At 34.4% G+C, this 20,064-nt stretch overlaps 2 protein-coding genes across 2 annotated transcripts in view; one reads left to right on the forward strand and one right to left on the reverse strand.

Annotated features, from left to right (window-relative positions):
* LOC114654133 (atrial natriuretic peptide receptor 1-like) overlaps nt 1-5,601 on the forward strand; it is a 74,062-nt gene extending 68,461 nt beyond the window's left edge. The window contains exons 22-24 of the mRNA XM_051929460.1: nt 2,328-2,426; nt 4,069-4,160; nt 5,440-5,601. Of these exons, the coding sequence (XP_051785420.1) occupies nt 2,328-2,426; nt 4,069-4,160; nt 5,440-5,601 (353 nt within the window). The remainder of the gene's footprint in view (nt 1-2,327; nt 2,427-4,068; nt 4,161-5,439) is intronic.
* Nucleotides 5,602-17,865: 12,264 nt separating this feature from the next.
* On the reverse strand, nt 17,866-19,832 carry LOC114655111 (transmembrane protein 215-like). The gene has a single exon (XM_028805989.2). The coding sequence runs from the start codon at nt 19,337-19,339 to the stop codon at nt 18,671-18,673; it is 669 nt and encodes a 222-aa protein (XP_028661822.1). The 5' UTR covers nt 19,340-19,832; the 3' UTR covers nt 17,866-18,670.
* Nucleotides 19,833-20,064: the final 232 nt, after the last annotated feature.

Genomic DNA, 20,064 nt, shown 5'->3' on the forward strand with positions numbered 1-20,064 from the left:
TTAATTTTAAATGTATTCATACTAAGGCAATGTTCTCAGTCTTGCCATTGATACAGTGCATTCACAGCTGACATTGTGCATCTTTACAAACATGACATTTCCTAAATAATTCTTGCACCATCTTACATTCTAAAGACTCAATAAGTTCATAATGCCACAGTCAGAAATTCAGAAAAAAACATTGATATCCATCCATCCATCTGCAAAGGGCTACTAAGCCATTTCTGAGGCTCTGTAACTTCACCAAAGAACAGTGACAGCCATAATCTCCAAATACAAAACTCTTTGTAGCAGCAGTGAATTTTCCCCAGAGTGGCCAGCATAACAAAATGCACCCATGGGCACATCGAAAAATGATTTAGGAAGCCACAAAATAAAATCCAAAGAATTTCTGAATTTTTTTGCCTCAAAAAAGGTCCATACTTATTATAATCAGAAACATACCAAGTAAAAATGGGATTTATTTTAGATTAGAAAGGGGAAAACCACTGCAAGCCAAAAAGAATATACAGTACATGTTCATATACTATTTGGCAAAAAGCACCTGGATGAGCCCCTTGAGTTTTGGTGGAATGGATAGTTTTTTTCAAAGATACGAGTCCCCATTATGTCTAGCATAAAACAAATGCAGTATTTAACAGTAACAACATCATATCAATAGTCAAATATGACAGAGGCTGTGTGCTGCCTCAGGACCTGGAAGGCTTGTCATAATTGAAAGCACCAGGATTTCAGCTCTGTACCTGGGAATTCCTAAACAGAATTTCATGTCCTTCATCAGTTAGCTAAACCTGAAGTGTTTTTGAGTCACATAGCAAGACATTGATTCATATTATAAAAGTAAGTCCACATCAGAATGGCTGAAATACAGCAAAATTAAAGTTTTTGACTGGTATATTCAAAATCCAGACAGAAACCCAATACAGATACTGTAGCAGATCCTGAAACAAGCTCCTGCTCGGAAACTTACTAGTGTTCCAGACTTAAAACAGTTCACCAGCGAACCACCTTCACAATTACAGGAAAGACTGATATTACAAGAAGTAATTAGTTGCTTTTTATTGTAGGTAAAGGTAGCACAAACAGTTATTAAGTTTAAGAGGGCAATAATAGTGCTTCTTCCCATAGTGCAATTTACTGTTGGATGACTTTGCAATAAAAGAAATAAGTGAAACAGAAATTGTTACTTGTTCACTCAAGTGCCCTTTATATAATATTACACTTTGGTTAAAAACCAAAAAACATTAATGGTCAAAATGTGCAATAATAGAAGAAATCAGGAAGAATTACCAAATACCTTTTTACTGCCCTGTATGTCTTTGAAAGAGACCTTAACAAAATATCTAGTTGGTGAGCCTTACTTAGATGAGCCAGAGCACACCAATGAGGAGGAGGAAGAGGAGATGCAACAGGTCAGGCATGCGGTACTACTAGTAGTACTACTGTAGTAATAATAAGACAGCAACTTTATGCAGCTAACCTTGATTGGTGAAATAATTTTATTTTTTTCTGCCCTCCTTGTGTAAGGTACACTGTAGTAGCTTAGTCTCAGATCTTCTTCAAGACATGCTTATAATACTCAAAAAAATTGTGGACGCAATGTAATAAGCTACTTATCTCCACCACACATTTTGTCATAATTTGTTTTGTGCAGCTCTGTGATCAGTTCAGCAGTAAGATCACAGTACCCCCAGGCACCTGTCAGAATACAAGAGAGACACAAAGTATAGAAGTAAGAAACTGTATGATTAATTTATGAGCTTTAAAGGTGTTCTTAGACTTGTGAAATATAGAAGTGTGTTGCCTATTTAAAAGATTGTCTATATAGCACAGGCCAAGACAGTTAACACTTATGGTTGGTCAGCCAGTGGGCAACCATCTGCCATGCCTTCTCATTTGCAAGAAGCACCTGGTAGGTGACCACCCAAATAATCAGATTGCAATCAGACCTATGGATGTAATTTTCCGATCTACACCCCGTCAAGTAAGCGAACCAGCTGCCGTGGTGCAACATTTGAGGCTTTGCTTCAGGTGCTGATGTCCAAGGTTTGATCCCCACATGGGGAAGCAAAGGTGCCTACACCTGTCATGTACTCTTTGTATTATCTGACAAGTACTATATAACATATACAGGTATATTATATGTACAGTATGTGTATATAAATATTGCTTTCATCACTGAAAATTAACACTGATAATTTGTTGAGTTTTCACTATAAATTAAAACTTCACAGATTTATTGATCGATTTCATACTTTTCCTGATTATTACGAATTGCTTTATAATTTTATGACCTGGCTGTGTATTGTTTATTGCTTCCACTTTAGGTCCAGTTGTAGCTGGTGTGGTCGGAACAAAAATGCCTCGGTACTGTTTGTTTGGTGATACGGTGAACACAGCTTCACGAATGGAATCAACAAGTCAAGGTATGAACCTCAATTTAATTACCTGGCCAACATTTTAGCCAAATAGCTGTCATCAGAATATTCTTAGTTAAGCTACTTTCAGATATAACAACTACTTTTACAATACACAAGTGAAATTACATGCTTTTATATAATTATGTACTTGTATGTAAAGGGTAATAACGGAAGTCATATATCAGGAAAATTGCTAAAAAAAAAAAAAAAAACTTGAAAAAGTTGTTAATCTACATTTTTTATATACCTAAGCATTGTTTTAGTTACTCACACATAACACTGTTAATGACTTTATTAAGGTTATTAAGGTTGAGCCCACTATGAAAAGAGCTATATCAAGTAACTCAATCAAACTACTAATTGATTGGCTTTGCAAAGTCTTGTTGATAGTTATGGTTATTCCTTGTACACTTCTATGAACATTTTACGTTACTTAATATTCACCAGTACATCTGAGGTTATTTAAATTTGATCAATGATTTTCTGCCATAACAAAATTGTATTTAACATTCAGGACCACCTACCAGATATAAGAACTCAAGACGTCTCATGAAAAGAGCCAAGCCCTTTCAGTCTCTTTTGTATAATGAGCCGAGTATGTTGTCTTCAAAGATGAGATAATCTTAAGAGCTGGCATATTTTTCCATGCCTGCTTCTCTCTGTTCTTGTGTTCTTTGTATAAGAAACAGCCAATGCTTTTAAAGTAAAGACATCTTTAAATTACATTTTTGACATATGGTTCCAGCCTATTATTACTTCATGTATCTGTGGTATTTATGCATTCAAAGAATTTGAAAAACAATTTAAATTGTGTTTTTTAGTAAGTTATTAAAGGGAAAAGTGATTGGCTTTCAGTGGGCACTAACCAATATGCTGTAGCCTGTTTTTTTAAATAAACGCATCCACTAAAGATAATATAAAGCAAATAATATGAAGAACACATTCTCAATTTGGTAACCCTTTTTGACAACTTTTACTATAAAGTATTAGCAAATATTATATAATAAATCTTTATAGATGATATCTTCATTAACTGTGGATTGTCTTATCTAATGTAGTATTGAAATTGTTCAGCTTTTATAAAGGTTTGTTCATGAAATTAATGAAACATATTATAAAGTATTATTAATACTGTAATTAAAAACAGCTCTTCCCTTTGAAAAAACAAATATTTAGTGCACCAGCCATCAAACTGGGTTCTGTTGGTCTCTTATTCTTATTGTTTAAAGTGTTGTTTAATTAGTTCCTGCAATCATGGTTTAAGAAAAGAAGATAAAAAGTAGTTTTAGATAACATTTGGTTTTCCACTTAACCTTATAATTTGAAGAATATGTCCTTAGCAGCCATTGCTGACAATATGATACAAGAGTATAGAAGAGCTGTAGTTCATAATTAATTGAAACCAATAACAGACAGCATAATACATGCTATAATACAATAAATAATATGTGCATTACCCAATATTCTCTAAGGTACAATTTCTAATAAAGGAGTGTTTCATTTTGGTTTTCCTAGATCTTTTATCTATTAATGTTATACACAGTGGTGCATTTTGTTTTTATAACAAGGTGTGATACGCAAAATATTTTTGTAATGTTCTTCCTGGCATGTGTGGCATATCTGTATTCTTGAGTATTTTCTTTTTTAGCTCTGAAAATACAGTGTAGTTCTGGTTCATACTGTCTGCTGCAAGAAATTAGTGGTTATGTACTGACATGTCGAGGGACTTTGCAAGTAAAGGTAAGCCATTTTGTATAGTCCAAATGTGGACAGAATTATGGAATCGTATTCCTGACACTCAAAAAAAAAAATTTTACAGATATTACCTGCTCATTACCAATAACATCACACATGCCCATGCTTAATCCTTTAACAACAGGCAGAGAGAGAAATTCAGCATGCAATCAAACAACAGGAGCCAAATCTATATTACATGTTTACATTTAGTTTTAACTGGGTTACCTAGTACCGCTGTGTTTAATGTAGGCCTCAGAGTGCAAGAATCCCTGCCTCACAACACCAGGATTTGATTTTTTTGCATGTTTTCTCCATGAATATACAGTATGAATTACTTGTTATTGGTGACTGTGTATATGTGCACCCTGTTATGGACTGGCACACCATCCATGGATGTGTCTATTGTGTCCTCAAAATTGCCAAGCAAAGCTCTTTCTCACCAAGTGACTATTATATTGGACATGTGGACACCTGATTCAGATCATCAAAAGTTTCAAAGGCAAAGGTAAATTTGATCCAACAGAACACTGTAACTAAATCAAATCATGTACTCAAGGACACAACTGGAAATTAAGGAGCAGTAAATTTAAGATTGAGGCCAAGAAACACTTCTTTACACTGAATTATGGGAATATAGAACAAACTAGTTGATGCAGAAATCTTGACAAACTTGCTCAATCTTGCTCAACTGGAAGTCTCCCAATTCATCTTCTAAAACTCAGTGGGAAAGCCATGTCCTATATTATTTCAGACTGGAGAAAAGCTAATACTCTTTAAGAGGATCTTTTAAAAATATTTCCAGAATATAGGAAAAACTCTTTAAATTAATTCTAAATTAAGCATGCCAGTCCTGTGCCTAACATACTTGCTCAATCTGCTGTTTTACATTACATATAAAGAACTATTTTAGATGAGGCTCTCTGTTCAGATTACTTTCTTTGTCAGGTGCTGAGTTGTGTTTTGTTGCAATGCTTCATCATTAAATAAATGGGGGAAAAAGACATGACACTGCAAACATGTAACATGGCATAAAACTGGACCATTACAACCTTCGACTCAGGAGAGATTCTTTTACTGCTTATCAATAGGCTGTCTGCTAGCTAATGGTTTGCTTTTTTCTTGCTCAGTTCAATCTGAAAGTGATTTGGATTTATTTTAGACATGCAGTGGGACTACTTAAAAGAACATCCTAGTACATCTTTAAGCTCCTGTGATGCAAGAACCCTCTAATAATTGATTAATATTTTTAATCAGAAATACTGATTGCTTATTTTAATTACAGGGTAAAGGGGATATGGTCACCTACTGGCTAGATGGAAAGCAACCTGCCTCCACATCTGAGGAGACTCCAGTCAAGACTGCTGGGATTAGTGAGACACCCAGTGATAATTGTAAGACTATTCCAGCATTTGCCAGTAATTATCTCCATATAAATCCTGTCTAAAGATTTACACATTTAAGAACTCATCGCATTTTCCTTTCTACGCAAAGAAAATTAATTTTACCTTTATGCTTTTCTGTCATTTTATTCAGACATTAACATATATCATCTGCTGTTTTGACTGCAGTATATCATATTTGTCAATAATTTATATAGTCTAATCAGTATGTAAACAGAATCATTATGCCAGGGAGCACAACTATTTCTTAGCATCAATGATGGTTTCTTCCAGTGATTTTGAAAAGCTGTTTGTGAACTCTTGTTTGAACATTGGCATGCAGTAGCTGTGACTAGCAGAATGTCTTTATTTGTGGACGTTCCTGTTCCATTATGTTAATTCACATTATGAAAAAGTCAAATGTGATGATCGTACACCTTAAAAATGTAGTAAAATACAGTGTTGAACTGAACTAAAACAAAGCAACATGCGGAGGAGGTTGTGCCTCCTAAAGTTTAAATAATGCAACAACTGTAACAGTGTTATCATATAACATCACATCACAGATTGCTCTGTTTTTGTAAATTAGAAATACGGGACACTCTTAAAATCTCTCTCTATATTACTATATATATAAATTTATACATGCCCCCTACACACCCAGACCAATATATTATATGAAAGTAGAGACATAAGTTAAAAACATAAAGCAAGAATTTTAATGGGCTATGAGGAAAACAAAAGTAAAATCATTTGAAAATTATTTAATACAAGCTAAAAAAAATTCTGTAAAAGTGAAATAATTTGAAAATATTTATTTAATACAGACAACAGAGAAATATTATTATTATTTAATACAGGCAGTTAGAAAAAAAGTGGGCCGTGGCAAATGGTAACAACACACTTTGTTGACCCTGTATGTTGCAATGCTGACACAGAACTGCACAGCAGCGCGGCTGGAGAGCAAAACAGTAACAGTGTCACTATCCTTAGCCAACCTCAGCAACAGGCAGCAAACACTAGTTTCCTCATTACATTTGGGTTATTTTCATCAAGAGAATCTGAGAAAAGCAAGTATAATTACTTGTAAAGTTACAACTAAGTACCGTAAGAAGGTAGTAAAAATATATTTTTATTACGAAACTTGGAAATGAACTAAATACGGGACATTTGGGTGTCCCTGAAAGGTCCGTACAGGTCAGACCCGTATCAAATATGGGACATGTCCCGTATATAAGGGACGTCTGGCAACCCTATACTAAACTCATCTCATAATTTAACATATTGTTAAAATATATTGCAGTTTCTTATTTAGAAAAATATATTATGGGATTTTTTGTGCTTGTTGCCAATGGCCTGTTTCCAGGTTGCTTGAACTGTCCCTTCAATCCCACAGAAGTTCTTGTGTTTTTGTGCATGTGACCCCTGAACTTTTCAGTTCTGCCATGGGGACTAAAGGATAGAACCATTTCAGACGACCATTATTTGAACATTCTGTAACACAATTTAATAGCTGTGTAAACTTTTACATCTCATTGCACTGGAATAGTCATCAGTATTAAATCATGAATCACATCCATTAGAACAATTTTCATGATAACAGGCCATTCAGCCCCACAAAGCTCATCAATCCTGTACACTTGATTTCTGCAAAACAACATTGTGCTGAGTTCTAATGTCTACCATAATACTTTATAATTTATCCCATATGTCTTTGATTATTTAAGTTCAGTACAATTTAGTACTGTGGACATAGAACAAAAACTGGAAATTATACATTTGGGACCACATCAGCCTGAAGAATTATATTCGGTGTTCTTGGACTGAATGCATGAATGTATGGAGTATTTTCTTTTATGTATTAGCTGCGCAGGTTGCTGTTTACTGAACAAATATTTATCTGCATTTCTGCTTTCACTGTTGAGTTTATGAAGTATGTTGGAATGGCCTTGACTGGGAACAGCTTGAACTAGAAATGCAAAACATACAGTATGAGGAAGTTCTCATTTTAATAGTGGCAATGAACATCAAGCCCCCATAGCTGAACTCAACCAGAAACAGACTTGAAGCACTCAGCACAAAGACAATTTTACATTCTACAAGAAATAATATTTTACTAGATAAGTAATTACATTGAGCATATGATAGTAAGCTGGAAAAAAGTTGCTTTAGAAGAGAAAGTGGGGGGCTGTTATTAACATTTTAAAAATAAATAAAATTACTGAGGGAAGCTTACTACTTACTTTACATAAACCCTACTGGCCTTTGAAGCACAAACTTGTTTGTGATGTAGGGAAAAAATGCCATGGAGAAAATGTGCAGATTCCGCAGTGACATTGTGAATGGGCCAAAAAAACAAACCCAGTCTATAGGCTGTGAAGGAGCAGAGCTAAGTACCAAGAAATAGTCCTGCCTTGCAGAACATTAGAGTTTGCCAAATTCTCTCTCTTTTTGTCTTTTTTTAATTTGTTTGCCTTTGTACAAGTTTTGTTTTGCATGCCAATTGCATGACACTTGAATGTATCCCTCCTGTATGTGTGAATTCTTCCATCCTAATAAAATGGCAGAGAAATCTTCTATTTTTAGTGTCCTCTCCATAGTGCTTGAGCATTTCATTTAAACATATTGGTAAATTAATCATTGTGCATATGTTGGCCACTCATTGACTCATTTTTAAAAAGAAAGTTAAAGTCTTGCTTTAGCCAGGAGCAAATGAAAACATTTGGAGAAGCAGTATGTGGCGGTAAGTAATGAAATACAAGCTTATACATTTCTTAGCTAAAACAAGATATCACAGCCAAAGCATCATAAAAAACATAGATGTCTAAAGGAGCCAATACATATTGTAAATGAAAGGAATTCCTAATATAAGACTGGCTGCATGTGATTATATTATTATATTCGTATACTGTAGTACTGTATATACAGTACTTCATAACAATTCAACTGCTTCTACTTTCATACTACTACCATACCATAATTTGGACATATTATACATATTTATTTCAGCAACCTACAGAAAAGTAATTATTTTAATCTGTGTGAAAATAGTAGACATAAGTTTAAGGTTCAACAGTTAGATAAGTTGCTACTATGAGTGTTATGATATTAGACTCTTTTCAGACACTAAAGAGCTGCTTATTAACCACACTAAAGATGCTCATTTCCCAAAATTCAATTTCAGCATGACATATGCAATTTACATATATTTAATATGCATCAAAATAATGACTGCACATTGCTTATATGATTTCTAAATTCTAATATAACTTCATTAGCACATTATGCTTAAATTATTCAATTTATATTCTGATTTGTTGTTAAATTGTATGTTCTTAGACATTTATTCATGTTGTGCTGTCTGAAGAGTAAGTACTGCAACATGCTTGTAACTTTCAATTAGTTTTTCTTCATTTTAGGATTTTTCCAAACTGTCATGTCTATTACCCTATTTGTGAGAAAATGTCTTTTACACTTATCACTCCTCCACCAGCACCACTGGGCTTGCATGGGTCATGCTAGTGTTACAAACAGAACAGCAAAACAGAATGGTACTCTTCATCCTTGGAAGACTTAAACGGATTCTACAAATTGCCATTCAGGAGGTCAAAGTAAACTGGACTTGTATTAATTTAGATTTTGGTGTAGCTAGCTACACTATTCCTAGTTTTGTTTTATTATTGTTTTCATCCGTCTCAAACCCATAGAATCCAATTATGTATTCTGACACTCTGAGACTATATTTGGGGTGACACTGGGGACAAAGCAGAAAACAACCTTGGACAGGTCACTAGGCCATTGCAGAACATACTCATGCATGCATCCACACCTACACCAAACACTAGAGAGTGTAAATCGACATGCCCATAAGGTTTCCTAATCCAGTTTGTACATAGACTTCCTGTGACAATTAAATGAGTTATTAGCACAGTTTAGGAGGGGTGGTCACAGAAGTCTTGCTTGAATGTATTAGATAAATAATTATAGTGAACACTCATTTTCTAAAGCTCTCTATTCAATTACCCCAATCACAGCAGTCTTAAATCATGAAGCATTCCCGGATTAGTTGGAGCCATACTGAATCACACCTACCAGGTGAAGTTGGAGTTGCCTTTTACCAAAGTCCAACTATTCATCCATATTCTTAACTTACGTATGCCAGTACTAGGTTACCTTGGAGCCCTAAAAGAAATAGCTAGAAGGCAGAAACCAGTGCCAAACAGGGTTTCAGTCTATTGCAAGGTACATTCACACATCTGCACAATCATATTCACTTAAGTAGGGAAACTGACTGTAAAGTCTCCAATTAACATAACTGCCATTTCTTAGGGGTGTGGGGACCCAAAAAACTATAGAACCAGGATTTGAAAACAAGCCCATGAAGTTGTAAGACAACAGAATAACCATTGTACTACAAGTAGAGAAAATCTGTACATACTGTACATGAAGAAAATATACAAACAACATATGGATAGCAATGTAAGAATACAGATCAAGCTCTATGACCTGTGAGGCAGAAGCACTAACAACTGCATCACCATATTGTGCCTGCAATGACCAGTTAGATGCAAGTATTTCCACTAAGTTGGAATAATTTTTAAAATATGTCAAACAATATGGCATTTTGTCATGGAGAGTCTTTGGGGCAACATCTCCTTAAAGTATAAATCCTCTTTTTGATCTTACAGATATTTTTTCATGTAGACACACAGTTATATGTCTGTGGCTACTTTGATTTGCCTATTCTTACACTTACCAACCTTTGGGGATATATACTTCATAGGTGCAATGTACCTACACAAAGGACTACAGCCCACTTCCTTCTATCAGTAGTTCCTGATTGACCTTATCTGAAAAAGGAACTCAGTCCCCGGTGGTAGAATAGTGCAACAACTTTAATCTTCACAAATTATGCCGATTGGCTAGAGCCAGAAACAAAAGCAAACAGAGTGTGGCAATCCACCCATTATAAGCAAGATTGACCTGTAGATCTGTAAAGCAGATGAAGACCAGCAAAACATTCAATATGTGTGCTGTTGTTCCAGGAAAGTCTTGTAGTTGCTTGAAACTTCAGCAGTGAGTCAAGGCATTAATGGATTGCATTCTCTCTTCGTATCACTATATAAAGTTTTGCTTGGGTGCATGGTGTGGTCCTGTTCACAAGATGGTTTCATCTTAATACCTCATCACTTTTCATTTAGGGCTCATACAACTAGCGTCTACCTGTTCCTAAGGTAACTTGCTTCTCATTGAGGTTCATGAAATTAAATTCTGCCTATTCCTGAGGCAATTGCCTCTCATTGAAGCTCATGAAAACTATTATTATTATTATTATTATTATCTTCTTTACATTTTTGATGTTAGAAGCAATACTGCCATAACAAATCATGTCTTTGTGTCATTTTGTACTCATACCAGTAATTCTGCTTATTTTATATCAGTATAAACATGTATAGCCAAGTCACACCATACACAGCTTTTCTAAAACAAAATAACTCTGGACATATAGCTCCACATAGTCTTGACAGTTTCTATTTAAATTAATAATCAAATTATGTAAATTACTGCAAGAAATTATCTAAATCTGTAAAAGCATTCTAAGGTATGCCTTGCTTATAACATAGCAGGTTATACTGGTTTTAAAAAGTAATTCAGTATCTTTGTAAGGTCCTTAAATCAAAGCTACTCACATTTCCTTTTCTGTGTAGGAGGCACACCATACTGCACAACAAAATCTTTAAAAATGAGAAAAAAATGTTTTAAAAATCATAAGAAAGGTTCTGCTCCTTCCCAATACAGGTGTGTTCTGTAAATCCTCCCTAACATTGTCACATTAAGCATCTCTAAAACTTTATCATAATCTACTTTATCTATGTACAGTAATCTGTTTTAAATGTCACAGAAATCTACAAATAATCTTTTGAATATCAACTAGAACTATTCACAGACTAATAATAATGGTAAAACATTTTAACATTAGTTATATTTGCTTTGAAGCTTTGTTTTATTATGTACTTGAAGTCTAAAAATTATAATTAAAAAGCATTTTTAATGTACTAAACTTTGCCAGTTGTAATATCTTTCATGAGAAAACCTGTAAAAATAAATGTATTAAAGATTAAATAAAACTATTTAAAATTCCTGAATTTCTAAAAATAGAGTGTATTTCTAATTTGGTATTTTTTTTTTCTTTACTACATGTCTTTTCTTGCATTTGAAATTCTTCTTTTAGCTGAATAACAGCCCATTACATAGTAACCTGAGTGTTTTATCATTGAAAGGCTTTTGAGAAAACCTCTTCTCAATATACAGTATATACCTTCTTTTACCTGTGCAAACTTTTTTAATGTTGGATCCACAGCATATTGTCTAATTCTCTTTTACTCTGACATTTAACAGCACTTGGAACATTCAACCTGCACTTAATCCCTGGTGGTAGAGTAAATAAGAATGCAAGCCAGATAAGCAAGCAGTTAATTGAGTTTAATGTTATTATGTTCAAAATATTAATATTAAACAATCTTATACACCAAAGCAAATAAAGATGTGGTAATACACACCACGCCCAGATAACACTAGATGTTCAGTCTCTCATGTGGCTCTGTTCTTGTGTTGCTGTTTGGCATCATAACATCTTCTGTGCTATACATGTACTCCAATCAGTGCTTTTGCTAATGTTATGAAGCTAATATGCAGTACATGTGGTGTAGTTATCCTGTTACCTATGGGTGCATACTTTTTTGCCTGTGCCCCATATCTTCTGGGGGTTCATAAAATCTAAAGTTTCCCCATCTCCAAAATTCAGAGCTCATAAAACCTATACCTACATTTCTGAAGTCAGAAGTGGAATAAAGAATTATCCTTGCATGAAGTTTTGCATCAGCTCTTATAAAACAATGGCAGAAGTGTGATAATAAAGCATGCTTGTGTAGCTCTGTATATTTAGAATTGGTGCTTGTAAAACCATGTCAAAATCAAGAAGCTACAGTGAAATGCGTCCGCCTAACCTTGCACCTGGAAACGGTGTGGTTCTAGTGGAGCATCCTTGTAAAACCATCAACTATGAGTTAAAACACAAAGAAACAAGTAATACTGCAGCATTCCCAAAAACTCTGAACTTGCAATGCCTCAGAATCTTTGACACTTTTCAGTTACACTAGTTGTCAGAATTTTTTGGCAATTCTTAAAACATACAAACAAGGTAGATTTTGCTTATAACACAACGGGCTGTTTTAGCATAAAAAATTAAAAGTGTATTGGTAAATTACCTTAAATTGCAGTTTTTAAGTCACACTTTATGAGAAACGTTTTGCTAGTTTGCTTGTTGCTCACTGCAGAAAAGGAAGCAGAATATCTCTTGTTCCATCACTTTCCATGTTGCCACTAAAAGTAAATTTTTGCTTGTTATGTGCTGTATGGAGATCTGAGGTTATGACTGAAACAGAAGGCAAGAAATAAATGGTGAGTGTAAGGCTATATCATAAATTTGTCACATTTATGTCTTCTACTACAAAAATATTTAAAGGGCCGGGGAAGCATGCAATCAACAGGACAGGACTCCACTCCACTCATTTTCATATTTTGAAATCCCTCCTACAGCTCCATTACTACTTCTGTAGTTTCAGCCTTTTGAACACAAAAGGCTCTGAAACTTCTTGTCATTTGCCCAAGATAGGTTTTGTCAAAGATATCAAATAATTCATAATTTCTACTCCTATCTCTTAGTTAACCAATGTCAGAATTGTGCAAAACTACTGAAGGCATTTAGATGACACTTTGCCATGTTTAGTCAGAATTTGAAAGAAAGTTTGGCAAAAACTCTTGTTTTCTTATAGTTTTTCTGAGGAAGTGCTTTTTGGTAAAGAATATACTGATTCATTTACACCACTGATAATAACCTTATTTTGCTACCAGAAAGTTCAAAAGTACAGAAATAAAACTAAAGAGTCAGTAGGACCCTCGGTCACTCATAATGGGCCTTCAATGTAACACTAATTTCTTAAGGGGTGATCCTCTAACAATTTAATTTCATATTGTGTGTACTGTGACGCATCAAGGGACATTAAGATTAAATGTTTCTGTCAAAACTCACTGCAGCAATCAAGCACTTTGTTGCTATCACTGAAGACTGTTAATCTGTTTTTCAAGAAAGATATTTTTTTTGTGAAACTTCACCAAGATAATGTAAAATAAAATCTGGTATTCATTTAGAGATCTCTATAATTATACACAGATATTTTTCTTTATAATTTTAATTGCTGTATTGTACTGTAAATGTACATAAAACATTTTGCTGATTATTTTAGTGAGATTCTTAACAAGAAAAAGCATTTTCAACAATATGCCTGCTGCCCAAAAGTGTTAAATATTTTTTCAGTTGTTTTTATTTTTTATCTAACAATACTGAAGTCACAGTATTACTTGGGTGTCATTTACAGGTGCAGAAATAATGGTCAAATTGAATAACAGCTGCGTGATTTGAGCTTTATTAGGCAGTTTATCAAATTTACAGCTTATAATAATACATTTCTACCTGTACAAGCACACTGAGATTTACTTTGTGCAGAAAATCCAGTTTACTCTTGTGTAATTTAAAACCAAGTAGCAGAATATCACTGTAACTTTGCTAAAATATTAATCTATAACATCACACAACATTCTAAAACTTGCTAAATCTAATTCAGGGTCATGAGGGCTGAAGCCTGTCCTGGCAGCATAAGACACTCACACACACAGGGCCAGTTGGGAAACTACAGCTACTTGCACATGTTTGAGGACGTAGGAAGAAATCTAGAGTTCGTGGGAAAAACCAATACAGACATAAAAACCATTCAAACCCCACATAGAAAATGACTGGACAAACCCAGGATACTACCCACTGCACCATATTGCAGAGCTAGAATCGATCCTAACGCTGTCACAAGGTAGAAGTCTGCTTTGTGAAAGAGGCTATTGCAGAGCAAACTCAAGCACACACCCAGGCTCATGTTTTGCAAGTTCCCTTTTGTTCTAACACCGTGTATTTGCTCTGTGAGAAAATGACAAGTGTTGTGGAGGAAACCCATCTAAATATTAGACTTCAGGCCAAAAGCACTCTGCTAAATCTGCTACCGAAAATCATTTATTCCTCCTCCTGGAGGGGTTTTCCTTCTGGTTAAAATACCAACTCTGGTTATGTTCTCAAGAACTGAAGTTACTCCGGCTCCTATTTTATTATAGTAATGGCTTATTAGTTTGTGAAAATATAAATATGTTGGGTCAAATAAAGAGATTATATAAATATATAGAAAAAATGTATTCGATGAGAACAATGACTGCTATGTTAAGAATGTTTAGAAATAAAACTACTAAACGTTGAATCAGTAAACAAAGTAAAATGTCTGATGCAAAAATGCAGTGATTTTATGAAGAACAAAAGAAGGTTAGTTGTGCAAGTCAATTTCAAAACCATGCAGGGTCACGTGGAAAAGTACACGCTTGCATAGGAAATGCAGTAAACCTGGGTGCAGAATGCAGTGGCCAGGGTAAAAAACTGTAATATAAAGGTGAAAGTGACACCTGGGAAGCAAAGCAGGTTATGGCGCTGTAGGTTGACGTGTGGTCTGCTCCATCATGTCCCCTTTACATCATTTTTTTTCAGATCCAGAATAAAAATGGATAATTAATAATTATGTGTCCAAACATTTCCTTCATGGTGTGTCACATGTCAGTTTTCCTTTGGAAATCATCAACAATATATCCCTCAATGTCAGGTTTTGTGATCTTTAAAATGAAAAATGATCAAATATGCAGCACAAGGGCAACATTTACACTGCCCATTTCCAGCATGAAGTATGGCTATCACACTTGCATTTTTCTGCTATTCCTGCTATTATTATAATTATTATAGTCTTTTGAAGTGTGTTTATGGAATTTAATCTAAATATATTCTGTTCAATCCATTTTTCTTTCTTTCATAACTCGCGTCCCATATTGAAATAATCAGTTAATTAAAGAAAAAGAGAATTACACCAAAGTTAAAAACATTTTGAAAAACGTCTAATAATTTATCAAATATATTATTGTACCAATGTTATCTCATAATTAAATGTGCATAATCCATTATATTTCTGAGACAGAAAAGGATTGTTCTTTAGTCATAGTATTTTGTGCCTGTTTTACATTAACAGGCTACACCTATCTCTGTCTATCTGGACAGCTCTTTTGGACATTTATATTTGAAGTGCAAATTGTTTTGTGTCATTTAATGTGATTTTTACTTTTTTCTCACAGTATATTATAGCATCAAATATACTGACATAAATAATTACTCCACTATCTGACCTGCTGTTGTTTTTCATGATAGGAATAACATCACCAACATGTATTGGAAAAGCTAGTTAAAAATTGATATTTAAATGGACGGTTCTTCATCTTAACATAAAACATTTAACATTAGTGATGTGCGTAGTTCCTTGTACTAAGCTAGACAGGCATTCCCTTTATATTTTGCTAAGATGTAGGACCTATGACTTAACAGTCAGTGGGTATTTTATATTAAACTCAATGAAAACTGACAGAAAGTCAGGCAAATAGACATGGGTTTGGGGTCTTAATTTATGTTTAGAGTTGTATTTTTTGATTTTGACTTTATAAAGCAAATATGTTGGAGGCTGTTGTACTGTCACAACAATATTAGAATGTAATATGTGTGCTTCAAACACTATTAAAATAATCAAATGTTAGCACTGCCACTTTTTTTCACACTGACAAAACAAAGTTAAGGAAACTGTATAAACAAGAGACCACCACCACCAGGTATATTTGGCTAGTTATTAGATGAACCATCCCAAAATATCTTCCACATGATTTTTTTTTAAATACATTAAAATCTGCCTAAGCAACATAAGCTGCAGTTGAGATGCATCTGTTTATTAATTAACTAAACACATTTAATGGACTGAGTCATATCATCTCATTATAAAAGATCTTATTGCCTGATTGGGCTCTTCAGAAGCTAACTCTGTAGGGCAGTCCCAGAAGAACACCGTAAGATGGAAATCAAAAAAACAATACTTCAAACTTTGGATCTTACTTTACTTACCCCTTTCGAATTGGCACTTACTTCAATGTGTGCCTTTTACCCCTTGTAGAAAGAAAGCAGATATCTGGGTTAGAATCAACTGACTTAATGATATGATTTGAACATAAGACGATGATTATGAGCAGAGAAAGAAGATCAGAGTCATTTTGTGAATGTTTAACATCTGGAATGTTATTGTTTCAGTTCCACCATTTCAATTAAGAATAACTAGTGGTGAAATGATTATAAATGGTTATTTAGTTAAAATGAAGTCAATAAGTCTGTTCAGTTTGCAGATGTAATTAAGGAAGTGGCTGAAATGAAACCTACAGACACTGTGGCTCTCCAGGATCTGAGTTCAAGAATCCTGGTGCAGAAGAGTATGAGTGGGAGAGGGGGAGTTTGGGTTGGTCCCTGTCTTGTGCCAGATGCTGTTAGGCTATGCATTGGCCCCATTTAGCCCTTTACTGAAATATTTAGGCTTGCAAAAAAAGAAAAACTGACATCTTTTACTTTGGTGTTCAAAACACAGTCACATACATTCAGCTCCCATACACACTTTCATAAAATTGTAAGAATAGCTGCATTACACTGTGCAGACCTGGTATTGATTTTTATTGCTTAATGTATCTTTACAAAAATAACAAAAAAAGAAATGAATTTAAAAACATTAGCATAACATGTAAAGTAGGGATAAAATGTCAGTTATCCATATGTAAGACTGATAAAAGGTAAGGCTTAATTTATTATCTATTTGAAACCAATAATTGAATGTTGATAATGCTTCCAAATGAAGAAAATGTATTGTATCTAACAAACTTCCTCCTTCATTTCCTTATTTTAAATACCATATACTTTACATTTTTCTGAAACAGAAATCCAGAATCCAACGTAGATACTTTTTTTTATTTATATAAAAAAGTTTTTTGATCAATATGCAACTAAGCAAGCATATGAGAAGCTTTATGGAAACTTGCTTTCATTGTAAGACAAAGCATATCTTTTTCATTTGATGTCAAAATTCTATACTTGGATGTTACTCATTATTATTATTACTACTATTATAATATCATTATAACAATTAATGCCATTTTTTAAAGTTTCCTGAAAGCATACATTTTTTTATGTTTCAGGGATACATTAAAAAATAAATAAAAGTTGAAAAAAAATTGTAAGTTAAATTAAAGCTTACAAATACTGACTGTTAGCAAGAGTAAATCAAATTTTTAAGCATTTGATTTAAAATGCCCAAAAATAATGCCCAAAATAAACACAATAACAACAATAACCTACTTTTAAAATGTAATGATTTTTCTTTAATATTTCTTAGATATTGCTCTTCAACAGGATCACTTATATTCACCTTATGGTTGCAGTTCATTTTTACCCCAGTCACCCATTAGTATAGTAACTAAATACCCTTACACTCTCCTTGACATAACCATAATCATCCTCAGAGATAACTGATTCTTTACTTTCAAGCATTGTTTTAACTAAGCATGCTGGCTGCACATATTTACATTTACATTTTTATAAAGTACACAAACTTTCATCTTACAATGCCATTTCAGGTTTCAGCAGTTTTGTTTTCTAATCTATCCCATATCATAGAGAGTACTTTAATAAGCAGTCAGAACAATGAAATACCTTTTGTAATTATTGAATTAAGTGTTCAGTCATGAAATAACCATGCATTGTTTAACCAAGAAAATAACTGAAAAAAAAACAAAAACTACAGACTTGCCTTGAATAGCTGAATAACGTTAGGCAACTTGCTGACAGCAGCTGCATCAGTGAAGAAAATGAATCAAAACCAAAGTAGACATTTAGTTTACATTCATGATGTTGGCAAACAGTAAGCCCTGCTAAGGTACTTATTTACATGAATAAATTGCACAAAAGTATGATTTCAAAATGTAATCCTTGACTTACATTGTCCTGTACATTAATCATGAACAGAGTTAGGCACTAATGGGCTGAGACAGCTTCACTCTTTTTTCAATTGTATAAACCTGTAGCACAGTGGTTCATGCTGCGCAAAAGTGCAAGGAAATGATATCTTTAAATAAAATTCAGACTACTGTCTCATGGCCCCAGGTGAAGTCTCCAGGGTTGATGTAGCAGCAATATGTTCCATATGGGCTACTTTCTCTGCGCGAAAACACCACAATACTGTCTCTTGGTATGTACACCACACTGTTACGAGTGGCAGTATATGCTATACTATCCCCTGGGATGCACATCTGGTCAAGAGCGCAGTAGGAGGACACCCCAGAGAAAACATTGGAAGGGTAGCATGCCTCCAGGTAACGGAGAACTTCATTCTCATCAACTCTACGAATCAGACTTCGGGATTCACCCACTGTAGTTGTTGAGGACACAGAGTCTTCACCTGATCTTACATGCATGCTGTCATCAGGTCCATCCAGACCATCCCTGCTACCCTTCCCTGACTCCATGTCCCATGAAGGTTTCAACAGTTCTGAATTTTCTTTGTCTAATGCCCTTTTCCGAGCACAGCATTTAGCGAAAGGGCACTTTGTACACCCATCTGTCTTTTTGGCCAAAAGAATTGCTGCTAATCCTGGTAGGCAGATAGCTGGCCCAATGGCTATTAAAGGAATATCCCCCAATGTTTCACCCTTTATTCCTGAAACAGTAAACATAAACCCAAACACTAAAGAGACACTGCACAAGGCAACTATCAATCCAGTCCGGGGATTAATATCGTCTGGTCTCATGGTACTAGCATCTAGAATGCAGATCTTGACTTGTTCAGTATTCAAATGTGAGAAGTCAAAAAAAACTTCAGTTACTCTCAGATTGCAGAAACCAGGTTTGTTTTCTATTTTCTTTTTCTTTTTTCAAGGAAGAAAATAAAATAAAATGTTTACATGTCCATGAAGGCAAGGAAATGTATCACACTTGTTTTTGGTTCTTCTGGTGTTCCATCACTGGTATTCAGGATATTAGAAATAGCATCTATGGAAATCCTTTCCAAATGTTGTTAATTCATCAGCTTATCCAGTTTTTCCTTCCTCCTGAGCATGTTTTGTTACAAAAAGCACAAACCATTTTTCCAGGCAATCCGAATTTTAATCTTGTAGGTCCCATTATTTTCTTCTTCTGGTCCGGAGATATTGAAGTTACATTAACAAGAAATGCAGTGGAGAAACTGCAGGCAGGGAGGGAGGGGGAAGGGGAAGAATGAGAGAGAGAAAGAGAGAGAGAGAGAGAAAGTAAGTAAAGCTTTGGAAGGGTAGAGAGACCTTGAAAGGAGTCCGCCTTTATAGTGGCTATTCCATATCCTGGTAAATAAATGCTCAGAAACATGAGTCAGGGTCAGGACATAAGCTGGAGGATGATCAAAAACATTCCACCTTCAGGGGTTATAGCTCAATTACATCATTTTTTAAAGTTGTCTAAATGCTGTCTTACCCTTTACATATTAATCAGCAAAAACACG

Source organism: Erpetoichthys calabaricus, chromosome 7 (assembly GCF_900747795.2).
Source record: "Erpetoichthys calabaricus chromosome 7, fErpCal1.3, whole genome shotgun sequence".
In the NCBI taxonomy this organism is placed as follows: Eukaryota; Metazoa; Chordata; class Cladistia; order Polypteriformes; family Polypteridae; genus Erpetoichthys; species Erpetoichthys calabaricus.